At 47.3% G+C, this 15,697-nt stretch overlaps 1 protein-coding gene across 1 annotated transcript in view; it reads left to right on the plus strand.

Moving 5' to 3' along the window:
• The window catches only part of LOC106746553 (platelet glycoprotein V-like), a 29,917-nt gene extending 21,701 nt beyond the window's left edge, over positions 1 to 8,216 (plus strand). The window contains exon 2 of the mRNA XM_014623243.1: positions 3,304 to 8,216. Within this exon, the coding sequence (XP_014478729.1) occupies positions 3,336 to 5,174 (1,839 nt within the window). The 5' untranslated portion in view covers positions 3,304 to 3,335 and the 3' untranslated portion in view covers positions 5,175 to 8,216. The remainder of the gene's footprint in view (positions 1 to 3,303) is intronic.
• Positions 8,217 to 15,697: the final 7,481 nt, after the last annotated feature.

The following is a 15,697-nucleotide window of genomic DNA, read 5'->3' on the forward strand; positions in this document are numbered from 1 at the left end:
TTCTTTCGTTGAGAACGTAATTATAAATTCGTACTCATGGATTGTCATTCTATGGTTTGTGTCTCGTGTTGTACGAAATAAGTGTCACAAGTTAACGAAGAATCGCGAAGAGACAGATTATGAAAGTTGATCTTGGAGAAAGTAAATTTAAAATCTCGACTCTCGGGATATCATTCTGTATTCTCGGTGAGCACATCAAATGGTCGATAAAATCGTCCTGCATAATATAAATGATTTTACTTCGAAATACGTGGTGCATTGCTGGCCTCCATCTTGAACTTTTTGATCTAGTGTCCTTCTCCCAGCTGCTCCGGATATTCCATTATGGCACCGGCACTGATACTGGCAACCGGCACTGATACTGACACCGATACTGACATTGACATTGACGCTCGCGTCGATACAGTTTAATCGGAGAAACGGACGTTAATTAACACATTGCTAACGAGACGTAATGTTTGACGAGACGGCCGATTAAATATTTCAATAACCGACGACGTATTTTACCCGCGCGACGGTGAGTTTAAATGTCACATATCGATACACGCGTGCTGTGTCCCATTCATATACGATACCATTCATTAATATTTTGCGTCTGCAGACAAACTCTAACATTTCCTATTCTCCTATTCTTCATCGGTGGGACAATATACGCAACGATACTTGAGAGTTAAGCTGGACGCGAAGATCGAATGCCTTCAGTAGTAGGACATCCTCTACTAATCAAGTCAAACAGTCCCTTGTGGAACGTTTGATCAACATATATAAATCTGTATCTTCTGCCAATTATTATAGTCCGCCAATCGATGACGAACACATCGGGTGACCGAGAAATCACGTCATTGCTCTTGAAGTATTCTGGGTACGCAGAAAAAAAAAATTAGCATCAATTCTAGACTGTTATTCGCATATATAAGCAAGAACATATAATCTTAGAGAAAGTTAAACCTTGCTCTTATATAAAGAAATTCTATAATTCCGCAAAAAATACATTGTGACTGAAAAATAATTTTTATGAATTAAAAAAATATTGGATAGAAGGGAAGATATTTTCAAGCTGAGAATTGTATTAGTTTAAAAGTATCGTTCTTTTTATACAATATTTTCTCCTCTCAATTCATAAAAATTATTTTTGAAAAAGGAGAATGTGATATTTCTCGTGAAATTATATATATAGAATTTTTTCATGCAAGCAAGTTTTAACTTCATATAAAGTTATACCCAGCAAATATCAGCTAACAGTAACATTACATCAATGTTATAATTTTCCTCATCTCCACTCAAGAATGTAAGTGTAATATAATACATGTTGTATGTGTAACAGTTGCATTGGTGAGTGAGAAATTATAATATTAATGTGATATTACTGTTGGTTGGATGTTTGCTAAGTATATTCTTACTTATGTGTGAGGATAAGATAACGAAATAACGAAAAGAGTGTAAAATACGGGAAAGTTTCAAATATTAAAGAAAAACTGTAGTTTAGAATTTAAATATTGAATGAATAATCGTCAATAANTGAATAATCGTCAATAATGTTAGTACATACATCTGAAAACAAATACTATTAGTTATTAAAACATGCAACTGTTAAAAAAACACATATTTTTGCCGACACGTGTCAAATCGAGGATCTGAGTAAATTGGTTGTTAACATGAAACAAGCAGATAAATTAAAGAAAAAACCTTTTTTATAGTGTTATGAGTTTCTTATTATTTATTCAATATTTTTGCAAATGTATTTATACACAAAATTTATATATAAAAGAGACAATCAAAATCATGTTATTTTTTACACAATGACAAGAAAGTGGTTCGAGTAATTTGATGTTTAAGTGTAAAACTATATATATATATATATATATATAACAATATAAGTAATCTCTTTAATCTGTTTAAAATTATATAGAAATAATGTGGAAACTAATATTCAATTTGATATTTGCAAGACTTGCTTACAATATCTGGAAGATATATATATTGACGATCTCTCTCTCTCTATCTCTCTTTCTCTTTGGTCGTTATCTAGTTTATATCATATCCACATCAAGCATACATGGATATCACGATTCAACTTGGATATGATACGAATACTATGTGCCGACTAGATCAATAATCGGTCGACACCTATGTGATGTCTTCTACATATCACGCAGATAGCTAGATATTGACATGATATTAACAGAATGTAGCCTCAATTTTCGTTAGCATATCAGTAAGAAAAAAAAAAGTAGTTATCAAATCGAACGGTCGGGAAAAAATCAATCATCGATCATCGACTTGTGAACCCGGGATTGCAGCAGCTCGTTATTTAATCTTCTCTTCACCAAGCCTGTCGCACTGATTGTAACACGAGACGTTCCATATTGCGACCAACAGTCATTCTTCTACACAATCTAATGAATCTGAACGTATAGCACACGTATTTTCAAATAGTTAACTTACCACTTCACACTTTAATCTTAATACCGTCCGACACACAAAAGTTAATATTTTACACTTAACAATACGTATATCTATAAAATTGTTAAATCTTACTTTATGGTTACATCGCACTTTCGTAAAACTGAATATTCGTTTACACGGCTAAACGCTGCGTCACTTTACTGCTCTCCAATAAGCTAAACGGAATCTAATGTTTCCAATGAGTGTAACTACCATAGTTTCAAGCAACGGTTTTAGCACAAATACGAGTCCCACATTACAACCCCGTCCCACATCTGCACCCTTTCCCCCGTTAATTTTTTTCTCAGTATTTTTTTGAAATGATCAAATTATCAACAAAACGGCGGCAAGCGACCAATTGTAATATTAAAAGACAATATCCCGTACAATAATTCGCATCAACATTGCACGACGGATCGTAAAGGAGTGAAATAATGAAACGGCTGGGATTTGCTGCATTAAATCCGGTGAAGCAGCCAGGATGCGCAGAGTGAGCGCAAATTCGAAATCAGCACCTTCGGAGACTGTTATATAAACCCGAGGGAAAAATGCTTTCCCTCGCAGGAGAAATTGAACCGTTTTGATAGCGATTTCTGCCAGGTAAGTAGAACCGCGCGGTGGTTAATGTAGGATCGAGATCTCGACTCGGGAAACCCTCCCTTCCCTCGGCGATCACTTACACCGTTCGGCCCCGCTTTGAAACAATAAAAGGAAGGAAGGGAAGTTTCGACACGCGGCGAACTTTCCGATCGATCCGCGAGAGAGACTCGTTCCACCTCCCGTCCCACCGTGTCATCCGCGCTCGATCATATCCACGTGATTAATATGCGCTCCGTCGTTCGGTCTTCCCTCTTGCAGGGCGGTTCCAGTTCGGAAGGAGTTCATATGGAATGGCATCACGTGGACCGTCGCCGTCGACGCTGCCGGTCGCGATAGCGATGGCCGCCGTGATGACAGTCGTGGCTAGTGGCCTCTGCCCGCCGCGGTGTCGCTGCGACGACGAGAGTCTACGCGCTTCGTGCGCCCACGCCGGCCTCGAGGTCGTGCCGATCCAGTTGAACCCGGAGATACGGCACTTGGACCTGTCGAACAATCGCGTGGCGAGCGTGCACCTGACCTTCAGCTTCTACGGTTACCTGGAGAGTCTGGATCTCAGCTCGAACCTCATCCACACGCTGGGCCTGGAGAACTTCGGCCTGCAGCAGAACCTGCTGACGCTGAACGTGAGCGAGAACGCGATACGCACGCTGGCGAAGAACGCCCTGCGCGGCCTCAGCTCCCTGAAGGAGCTGAACCTGGCCGGCAACAACATCTCGCAGATGGACGAGCAGGCGTTCAAGTACACCAGCGAGCTGGAGGTGCTGAATCTCAGCGACAACTCCATCACCAGCCTGCCGGACGGCTTGCTGAGGAACCTCCACAAGATACGCGCGCTGCTCCTCAGCAAGAACTCCCTGCTGGAGGTGCCGACCGGCAACCTGGCGCTGGCGCCGAGCCTCGAGCGCGTCGACCTGTCGGATAATCTGATCCTCGAGCTCGACCGGGACTCCCTGCCGTCCCTGCCGTCCCTGGTCTCGCTGAACCTCTCCGACAACGTCATCAGGAGCATCGCCGACGTCGCGTTCGACCGTCTGCCGGATCTCCTCCACCTGGACCTCTCCGGGAACAATCTAACGTCCGTGCCTACCGCCGCCCTGGCCCGTCTCAGTGTCCTCAGCAGCCTCGTGCTCAGCGCGAACCCCCTCGGCTCCCTGGAGGCGGTGGCCTTCCGCAACCTCTTCGAGCTGCGGAGCCTGGAGCTGAACGACTGCACGATAGGGGCCGTGAACGCGCGCGCCTTCGCCGACAACGTGAACCTCGAGCGGATCTCGATGGACGGGAACCGGGAGCTGCGCGAGCTGCCCGCGAGGGTCCTCTACGGCGCCCGTTACCTCAGGTGGGTCTCCCTGCGCCGCTGCAGCCTGGCGACGCTGCAGCCGACGCAGTTCCCGGTCGACGGGCTGTCGCACCTGCGCGTCGGCGGCAACCCCCTCGTCTGCAACTGCTCGGTCCACTGGCTGTGGAACGTGATACGCGCGGAGGAGCGCAGGAACGAGACCCGGCTCGAGCTCGACACCCGCGACATCGTCTGCAGCGACGAGGAGTTCGCCGGCAAGGCCCTGATCGCGCTCGCGGAGGGCTCGCTGCGCTGCCGCCTCAGTCTGCTCTACATGTCGCTGTCGGCGACCGGCTGCCTGGCCGCGGCCGCGGCCATCCTCGCCCTCGTCGCTCACCTCACCAGGGCGAAGAGGAAGAGGCGGCTGGCGTACGCCGCGCCGAACCGGCCGGAGTTCCTCGTCTACGTCGGCCGGGGCGACAACGAGCTGGACAAGAACGCCGAGTCCTACAGCCGGCGGCTGCTCGCCCGCACCGAGGACACCTCCTACGACTCGCCGCGCGGCGGCAAGCCTCCGGCAGCCGGGACGGCGGCGGCCAGCCCCCAGACGGACGCGAACATCTACGAGACGCCGCGGTACGCCCGGCCGGCGGCCCCGTCCTACAGGAAGCAGCCGGAGGAGGGGGTGTACGCGGTAGCGGACGTGACCGGTCTGCGGGACGAGCCACCGGAGGTGCGCTCGCTCTATCGTGCGCACAGCCCCGCGGCGCGCCGGCTCGGCTACGACTACGATTACGAGTCGCCGCCGCCGCCGCCCCTGCTCTCGGAGAAGCCGCACGTCGTCTTCGTCTGAGACGAACGTCGTCTTGCCCGGCTCGATCGGCGAGAGTCCGGCCGAAACGGGGAGTATCTTCACCGGGGGGCCTGTATGGAGAATGTTGTGCCCCTCCGCGCAAGTATAAAGGATCCTCGCGGATATCTCGGCCGTTGAATTTACGGGCGGCGCGATACCGCCGCGATCGCTTATCGCCGGTTATCAGTGCGCCGCACGTCTCAGGCCGCACACCAGGACCAAGAGAACTTGGGCGTAAACGCGCGTCCAAGTGCTGGACGTTTGTTTGGTCGCGTCCGGACGATAGTGCTGTGTTCGTTCGTCCGAAGGAGGAGGAGGAGAGAAGGGGAAAGCAACGTCCACAGCCGAGCAATTGGTGGACCGCCGGCGAGACGCGAGAGTGTGTCCCGAAAGTCGATGCGCCGCTTCCCGTTTGCCGGCGGCGGAAATGATCGGCGACGACCACCGTCAGCGGCGGCGGGAGAGTGGATTATGATCCGGGATCCCGTTGCTCGGAGCGTGAACGAATGTGCGCCGCGTTTCGCTCGTGAGGACCGGCGGCCGTGACGCGCGACACGCTGAAATTATCCCTCAGGAACAAACAGAAGCAACCGTGTGGACGAGTGAAAATGAAATGTCTTCCGAGATAGTTGCGTCGCTGCTAGAGAGAGAACGCGAGAGGGATGGAAAGAGAGAGAAAGAGAGAGAGAAATTGAGTGGGAGTGAAAGAGAGGGAGAGGGTGAGAGTGTGACAGAGCGAGTGAGAGAGCCAGCATGCATTCTCACTGAGGGAACACAATCTGACTCGGAATGTAAATTGTGCGGGAACGTAAGAGTACGTTGCGTACTACCGCCGACCGTAGGGAGCCGAGGACCCGTATTTATTTTCGAGGATTGCGTTGAAAATCCGCCGGAGCTCAGTGCGAATGCGGCACTGGTTTTTTGCGGTAGGCGAAGCGCCTTCATTTCGTCGGGCTCGTTTAGAACAGGTGGTGACAAATCAAATCAAAGCTGGCGTCGCGGTTAGTCGATTAAAAGGATCGTCCTAGAGATTACTAGCTACCCTTAGAGATTAATACTCCCTCGTCCTAAAGTCCGTTCCAGGCTGAGGAAGGCCTCCGGCCTCGAGATCTCCGAGTAGTACACTCTCTCTCCGCGTATCGGCAACGCGCCGAACGTTGCCCTCCACCATCACCACTACCACCATTACTGCTGCTAATACTATTACTACTATTACTGCTACTATTACTATTACTACCGCTACTATTACTACGGGGTTAATGAGGGTGCGATGAGTTGTTCGCTGAGAATTGCGTTAGCACGTTCCTCACACACGAGACACGCTTAAGGGAGCAAATTACGTTAAAGGTCGCGAAACCGATTCTTTCCTCTCTTTTGCGACCGACCCGAGGAAGGGAGAGGAACCCTCGTTCGTACGAAGTGTTGTAAATTGAAGCAATAATAGTTACGACCTTTTTACTGTATAAGCACACTACACCGAGTACATTTTAGGAACTACGAGAAAAGGACACGTTTATATACGAAGCGAAAGCGAGTGCAATATAATAACGAAGATACAAATATATATATTTATTTATTAATTTATGAGATATATGTGTTAAGTTTGTGGAAGAAGAAAAAAAAGAAGAAAGAGATGTTACGTTTTTGAATACGAAAATATACTTAATGCAGTAACGAAACCACCACGTGCGTACATTTCCGTTGCGGGAAGGCACACCGTGTCGTCGCAGAGGCTCGTACTCGCGTACTTCGACGTAATGATTTCGTCCCGAGCGCATGAGGGAAAAGAAGAAAAGGAGGAAGGAGAGAAAATAAGAAGGAGAAAAGAAGGATGAAAGAGAGGAGGAGGATGAAGGAAAGAAGGTAGAAAGGAGAGGAGAGATTCGCCGGCGGCGTTATCCCTCGACGTTACGTACGGCGGTGGAAGTCGTTACGCGAATACGCGATTACGATCCTGAGAACCTATTTGTATGTTTTTGCGCACGCCTCCAAACGCACCGCGTCCGCGGAACCTAACAGAATATGCAAAACTTCCTAATTGGATCCGCTTGTAAGGCAACTTCGCGAGTCGTAGTTTGCAACACCCGGAGATTAAGTCTCGTTACTGAATCGCATTTTCCTACTACAGGTCGCAGCTCGAACTTTCACAACGGCGGAATTTAAAGGGAGAGATTAAGGGCGCTTTTTTCGAATTTCGCTACTCGGACTCGCTCCTCGAGAAAAAGACAGAGGGGCGAGGTCTTGAAGCGAAAAGTAGGCGAACTTTACGCGCGAGCCGGAAAACGTTCCGGGATAATACCTTCTTGCGCGTCTCCTCGGCACTGTCGCGACGTGTCCTCCCGCGGACGCTGACAAAATTTTCTACTCTTTTCTCTCATAATAAACGAACAATCGTCATCATCGCGCGAAATCGTGCTGTCGCGGCGAAAGAAGTTCGTTAAGCGCGCATCAATATGGTAATGGGACATTAACGAGAGATCGAAATTGACTTCGGTCCTGTCGGAATAACATCGGGACACGCGGTGCATAAGTTCCAGGAGGGAGAGAGAGAATGAGATAAATAGATAGAAAGAGAGAGAGAGAGAGAGAGAGAGAGAGAGAAAGAGAAAGATTATTGGCAATCGCGATGTATTCAAGGACGAGTTTATTTTTCACGGCGCGAATTACGGGTTTCTTTTTTCCCTTGTTCTTTTTTCTTCTTCTTTTCTCTTCGCGATGTACGTGCGGCCGGGCGGAGAAAGAGCTAATTTCCTTGAGGATCCGCACTCCTCTAACGCGAGAGACGCGGAGAATTCACCGTTCTCTCTCTCTCTCTCTCTCTCGCTCGCCGCGTCGCGTTCGATATGCGGACGGTTTCATAAAAAATGTATGGAAACCGCCGTTCCGGCGAAACGTTCACAGTTCCCCAGATAGTCGGCAATCCCCATCAATTCGCATCAACGTTCATTCGCTGCGAACGGGGTCCGGTCGGCCGTTTAAAAAATGATAGTGCTCCGCTGTGCAAAAGGAAAAACCGGGCGAAACAAACGGGAGAGAGCGAGAAAAAAAAGGGGGGAAAAGGAGGGAGGGAGGGTTGGGGGAGGGGGCGAGTGGAAAAAATGGGAGTGGGAAAATCGACGGTATATTTACGACGGGCGTTTGGCTTTAACGTGATTAGACGAAACAACGTTCCCCGGACTTCCTCCGCGGCCTCGTAAGTGATACGTTCTTCGCCCGTTCTCCCCTCCCCCTCTCTCTCTCCCTCTGTCACTCTCGGCCTGAAAAATTAATTTTCCCCGGAGCGAGAAGCCCGGCGGGAACGCTGAATGAAAATCCCCTATTAACGTGCTTCCCGTGCGCGGTCCACTGACCTACAAGGCCGCGCGCCGTCACGAATCTTCTCCCTCGCTTTCGGCGGAGCCGTCGAAAACGGCTCTCTCTCTCTCTCTCTCTCTCTTTCTCTCTCGTCCATCTCGGCTGGCGAAGTTTCGGAAGTTCCGGGACGCGGATCGATCGTCACGGTCGAGAACTCGGCAAGCCGCCGTCCTCGATCGTTTTTCCTTTGATTACGCGAGAGGAGTTTTACGACGGGCCCGCTGAAAGGAGAAAGCCCGCTAGACGGAGGGTGATGAAAAGAGAGGGTGAGGCAGTCAGGATGAGAGGGAGGGAATGTGTTCGAACTGTCGAGCCGCCTGATTTATTGCAATTTCGAGAGACGCGCGATCGAGACTCCGGATATCGCGGGCGCGAGTGGTATGACGAGACCGATGGCTTCCCCGATATCTCTCTTCCTTCGCGTCTTTCCGCCGGCGTGCCTCTTTGTTTATTTGTCGCTCTCGAGCGCACGAGGCGAGTGAGATAAAGAGAGAGAGAGAGAGAGAGAGAAAGAGATAGAGAGATAGAGGAGGGATTAAATCCGATCCAATTTACAACTTTGATTACCGACATTAAGCGTTCATCTCCCGCCATTTCTCTCGCTCCGTTTCGCCCCGTCGGTCCCGCGCCGCCTCCCCGATCGCGCGCGCGATTAAACTTAAATCGTAAGCAAATATCCGAGATACGTCTACGTCGCAGCTACTCACGGACCGTGTAAACGTTGGGAAGAGGGGGGACCTTACCGTCGCGGCCTCTATTTGCATCTGTCTCGTTCGGGAATCCCCAGGACTTGGTGTGCATTCGTATCGTGGAGGATATAAACCACACGGGCCATCCTGATGATGATCGTCGGCGGATAAAATCTCAAACCGGGAAAGCCCGGCCGCTTTCATGCGATAGCGGCGAAGATGCGCTCGGAAATATGAGATTCGTACGGCCTGATGGCCGGGTGTAATTACGTAAACGTTGACTTTAGTCTAAAACATGGCTACCGCTCTGTCTCTCTCTCTCTCTCTTTCATTTTTCCTCCCCTTTCCCCTCTTTCTCCTTGCTTCTTCCTCTCCCCAGCCGCTTTCAACGGCGCTTTTTAACGATCTCCGTCTTCTCCGTTCGCCTTTAATCTCGCGCGAGTCCATCCGCGAGCGGCATCCGCGGGACGACGCCGAGGGTCCGAGAGGGGACTCGAACGGGGAGGGACCACCCCCCGCGCGGGTGCCGACTGGGGATATCGGATCTGAAAATATTTCGTCCACCCTCCTCTCGCGCTCGGTTAGCCGAGATTCCTCGGTGGCACTTCGCCCGACTCGTTAGTCATGGTAGTTAGTCATGCTATGTGCGTCTCGTCTGGAGAACGACCAAGAGAAAGGCGAGAGAAGCAGAGAAAGAGAGAGAGAGAGATGCTTCATTGTAGAGGGGTCGTAGCGCGGGACCTTAGGCGTGTCCCCCTGAGAAGAGGGATATAGAGGCCCCTCGTCGTCGAACGTTCTTCCTCACCCTTCCTCCTCTCTCGCCGACACGCTCACGTGCCCTCGTGTGCGTGTGTGCGCGCTCCTTTCCCGAAGCATCCTCCTCATCCGGGGACTTCGATGCGTTTGAGGCGTGCCGCCGCTGCTCTCTCGCGGCTATTTTTGTATGTATATACAGCCCATGTAATGTCGAATGTATACCCGGTGTCGGAACCAGTCGGGAGGAACCGCGCTTTTTGCCGCGGGGCAGGAAGCGCCCCGTGGATTTATTCCCGGCGCACGAAACCCGGCTGTTGAGGGAAAAAAGAGAAAGAAAGAGAGAGAAATACACCGCTAATGCGAGCCGCGTCCGTTCGCCGATCGGAACTCGCGTCTCGCGCGCAATTAAACGTATAATAACGTCAATGTTAATTCGACTGTCGTTGGCGGTGCCGCTGCTTTCGGCTTATGCCGGGGAATAAATCCGCGGAAGTAATGTATATCGAAAGGTAGAGAGAAAGCGAGAAGCGTCTCGACCATTCCGACACCGACACGATGAATCACGTCCCCTCAGCCGCGCGTAAACGTCCATAATGTGAGTGCCCGTTTTACTTGTTTCTCCCCTGCCTCGTGTGCGTGTATGTGCGTGTATTTGTGAACGTCCGTATGTGTGTGCGTATCGTCCCAGCAGCGCCGGTTTCATAACGCCGATGTACAAACGCGCGTGACAACACGGTCGTCGTTCCTTTCCCGAAATGTTCACTCGCAGGACTTTCTCTTCGACTTCTTCTCGCGTGCGATCGAAAACGGGCTCGCTCAAGGGCCAGCATCACGTAAGGATAAGCTCCGGCAGGAGGGTGGGGGAGGAGGCGAGGGAACGGCGCGAGGGGTATCTCTCGCCTTTCCGTTTCGCGTGCGTTTATGAAACCGGCATGTGTCATTTGTCCGCTCTCTCGTACATGTGCCGTTCTTACCCCATTTTCGTCGCCCTCTTCGTCCGAACGTCCCCTGTGTTCTCCCCGGCTGTATTCGCGTCCTTTCAGCCTTGAAAAAGACCAAAGTAACTCGCTCCGTCGACACACACGCGTGAATGTGATGCAATGTACCTTCACCGCTTCGTATTTCCGCGTCGGCGGTGGATTTTCGCGATTTAACATTTCCCGCGACTCCGGGATCAACTCTCGCCGATGATCACCGCCGTGTACATTCATTCACGAGTGGACCCGCGCGATCCACTGATATTCGCGGAAGAAGTCGGGAGGGCGTTACACAGGGGAGGGGAGGGATATTTCGCTGGCACGGCGGATTGTTACTGCGGAAAAATTCGCTCGAGCAGCGGAAAGATTTGCTTCGACAGCAGAGAGATTCGTTAATGGTATACTGAGAAAAAGGACTTAAAAATTTGTTTGTGAATATTTCGTTTATTTCGATATGACGGTTTATTTCGCAGAAAAATAAGCGTTTATTTAAATAGAAATGAAATTTTATTCCTAGCAAACTAATTAATGAGAAAACTTAGATGCGTTTCACAAAAAATATGCATTCCGTCATCGCAGTGAAGTTTTTTCCTAATCATAAATAAACCTCGGGCAAGATGTCAGAAGGAACATTTACTTCGCGAAATTTCAATTTCTCTTTCTCGGTGTACTAATTACTGTTTGCTGGATACACGGACAGCGAGATAATTCGGTTAGGCCAACTAAATTTTATCGCTGTCGCTGTAACGACGTTTCGCTACAACGGTAAAATTATTTTTTCCGTAAAACAAATCTTTCCGCCGTCCTCATAGTAACTAACAATTTGCTGTGCCGGCAAAATAATATTTTCCTCTGTGTGTGAGCGATCCCTCTCGTGCGAGTGCGTGAAAACAAGTAGCTCACGACCAATAATTTCACGCGACGTCTGATTAATGTCTCTTATAAGTGTGTGGGCACAATAATTTTTACAAAAGCGTAAAGTTACGGTTGTTTCCTTTCACTTGACGCCGGTCCGACAAAAAGACCCGCATAATTGATAAAGATAGAGAATAATCGAACATATTTTTTCATAGAGCAAATTTCATTCTCTCACTTTTCCATACATTTTCCCACCGGATATATATTGTTTCGTATCACTTTTTAAATTTAAATTCTTGCCTTGGCGAGAGACGTTAGATTGTTTATATTTGTTATTTACTGCCTCTCGCATTGTTCGGCTCCTTCGAGAACATTCTCGGAGTTCGTTATTGTTGACTATCGCTGCCTATATAATCGACAGCGGCTCTCGATAACCAGAGCTGGTATTTGACTTTCAACGAATCTAGACCATCTGATCATATACAAGACACCGCTCGCAATAGATCGTTTCTAAATAAACCGCAAAACTAATAAAGAGTTCGTCAATCGGCACCTGCAACCATCATCCTCTCAACCAGTAAAGAAAACAGAGGTTTTACCTCGTTTGCGTCAATCGTGGACTTCCCGAGGCTACTCGCAAAATCATCAACACTTTTTGGATAGGACCTGCATTCGGTTTTTCCCTAAATTTAAGAAGAACATCAAGACATTTAAACATTGAGATAATTCAAGTTATATTATAAATCGAACATTCAGTTCGATGTCGCTTATTTAACTAATTTTCACTTATTTAACTAATTATAGGAAGGAGTCGCCCGAAAAGCGACAGTCCTGGGTTCGTGTCCCGGCCTAATTAAATCTTAAGATGCTAATAGGTTCTGTCGACTCCTACCTACAATTAATTGTTAGCACCATTATTCAGCATTTCCTTAAATTTAAGAAAAACATCACGACATTTAAACATCGAAATAATTCAAGCTATATTACAAATCGAACATGCTGTCCGTTGTCGCTTATTTAACTAATTGTAGGAAGAAGTCGCCCGAAAAGCGGCAGTCCCGGGTTCGTGTCCCGGCCTAGCTAAATCTTAAGATGCTAGTAGGTTCTGTCGACTTCTTACAACTAATTGTAGGAGGGAGTCGACAAAACCTACTAGCATCTTAAGATTTAGCTAGGTCGAGACACGAACCCGAGACTGTCACTTTTCGGGCGAGTTCTTCCTAAAATTAGTTAAATAAGCGAAAATTAGTTAAGTAAGCGACATCGCACCGAATGTTCGATTTGTAATATAGCTTGAATTATTTCGATGTTTAAATGTCGTGATGTTTTTCTTAAATTTAAGGAAATGCTGAATAACGGTGCTAACAATTAATTATAGGTAGGAGTCGACAGAACCTATTAGCATCTTAAGATTTAATTAGGCCGGGACACGAACCCCAGGACTGTCGCTTTTCGGTCAACTCCTTCCTACAATTTGTTAAATAAGCAACAATTAGTTTAATACATGGCATCGAACGAAATGTTCGATTTATAATATAGCTTGAATCATCTCGATATTTAAATGTCTTGATGTTCTTCTTAAATTTAGGGAAAAACTGAATGCCGGTGCAAACAATTAATTGTAAGAAAGAGTCGACAGAACCTACTAGCATCTTAAGATTTAGCTAGGCCGGGACATGAATCCGAGACTTTCGTTTTTCGGGCGACTCCTTCCTACAATTAGTTAATTAGCAACAATTAGCTAAATAAGAGATATCGGATAGAATGTTCGATTTGTAGTATAGCTTGAATTATCTCGATGTTTAAATTTCTTGATGTTCTTCTTAAATTTATGAGGTAGAACCTCTAGCTTTCTTTACTGGTTGCGAGGATGATGGTTACAGGCATTGATTAATGAACTCTTATTAGTCTTGCTGGTTTTTTTAGAAAGGTTCAATTGCGAGCAGTGTCTTGTGTGTGATCAGATGGTTAATGCAATATGCAAATTCAACTTTTCCACGCGGGAACAAATTCGTTCGGGCTTATGGATTCTCTAACGTCTATCATGGGCGAGAAAAACCTCGTTCGGCAAAGCCTCAAAGCGATATAAACGTTGCGAGTCCGTGAATGTCGAGCATTTTTTTCCACGACCTCTTGATTATTGAGCAAAGAGCATGCGATCGTTGATGAACTTATTAAACGCACGCGCATATGTTGGGTTTGGATGAGCAACGGGTGTACATTGCATGTATTTCACAGCACTTTTAGTAATCGTAGTCGTATTTAGACTCCTTCAATTACGATCGATTCGTGTAGCGACCAAAAAAAAAAGAAAGAAAAAGAAAAATGCGTGTGTCGATCATTCATACTTCTTACTATATAATCTAGCGTAGTCACCTACGTTTAAACACTTCGCTTCGGATTTTTCTAATCTTTCGAGACAAGCTACGAATTTATATACTTACGAAAAATGTACATGCGTATGTACGGAGTGTTCTCGTCTATTCGCCTCGTCGCCCAGTGAGATTCTTTGACTAACGCAGAATCGATCTTACCCGAGGAAAAATGTCCGAAGCATTAATAAAACTGTTGCGTCGTGAGCGATTAAAAATCCTAACGGGTTTTCATAAACCAAACTTCAGAATCGTCAGTTGTGCGTGTATGTATGTGTATATGTGCGTGTATGTGCGTGTGTATGGATGTGGATGTGTGTCGAGCGCTTATGCCCCAATAAATCTCAAGTTGTCTTTACTTAAACAGAAGTTTAATTAAGAACCAAGTTACCGGGGCGTTTAATATCAAGTATCGAAAAATGGTGTCCAATAGAGTTTCAGCCGGGAAAGGAATTGACTCGCAATTAATCAAAGGATCTCGTCGCGCGGAGCATAGACGCGAACCCGAAAACACTCCGTATATATACACATATATAAATATATAAATATAAAAAAATATATATATACATATATGCATGCACACGTATACTCCCAAATGTTCGTGTCTGAACGACTTTTTGCGTGTACACGAAATACTTAAAATAATATTTTAAGCAATCTCGTATAAGACTTTCATACATTGCTAATAAAAATGTTCAAGACGTTTAATAAAATTATATTCAGTAAAAAAAACAACAACAATGTGCCAATTGTCTACTGACATACACACACACGCACACATACGCACGCACACGCACACACACACACACACCGCGGAAATTTATCGATGCAATTTCCGTTCGATCCGATGTAACGATATCGATGTCGCGTATCTTCTGTTTAGACTCATCCAATCGTCCTTTCCCGTCCCACGATGTTCTCTCTTGCGCAATCCTCGTGATATGTGTGTGACCAAAGTACATGTCTCAGTCCCTTCTTCGTTTATCCCTGCATAAGAATGTAGAAAATTGAGCGAGGTCTTCGTGCTGCGGCTACGTGACCGGCAAGACGACGAGCAGCGACGCGGGTGAGTTAATTTGTTGCAATAAATAAATATTCGGGGAGATTCTGAAAGCTCGCCTTCCGCGCCTTTTCTTTCTCTCCAGCGAGCTGTTTTGCTTTCCGCGCCGGGAGAAAGCCTAAACCTCCGTGCCGTGAAACGTGCCAAATAAATATAAGAATTAAGGAGAAGAGGACTCCACTCCGCTGGATAAATAAGGGTTAGCCCGGCTAGCCCACCATATATATCGTAAAGGTACAAATAGATTTACTTTAGGGATAAAATTCTATTTAAAAATAGCACGCTCCGCGCGCGCGCGCGCGCGGAGAGGCCATAAATCTCGACATTCTCTCGACGTTCCCATCGCGTACCGCGCAGGAAGTCTCTGAAGTATGAGTTTAGGTCTCTCTTAATTTAAGTACCATGCCAGATGGTTTTCAATAACGCAACGAGATGTACGTGAATATGCACAGCAATG

Source organism: Dinoponera quadriceps, unplaced genomic scaffold (genome assembly GCF_001313825.1).
Source record: "Dinoponera quadriceps isolate SergipeBrazil2010 unplaced genomic scaffold, ASM131382v1 scaffold1573, whole genome shotgun sequence".
NCBI lineage: Eukaryota > Metazoa > Arthropoda > Insecta > Hymenoptera > Formicidae > Dinoponera > Dinoponera quadriceps.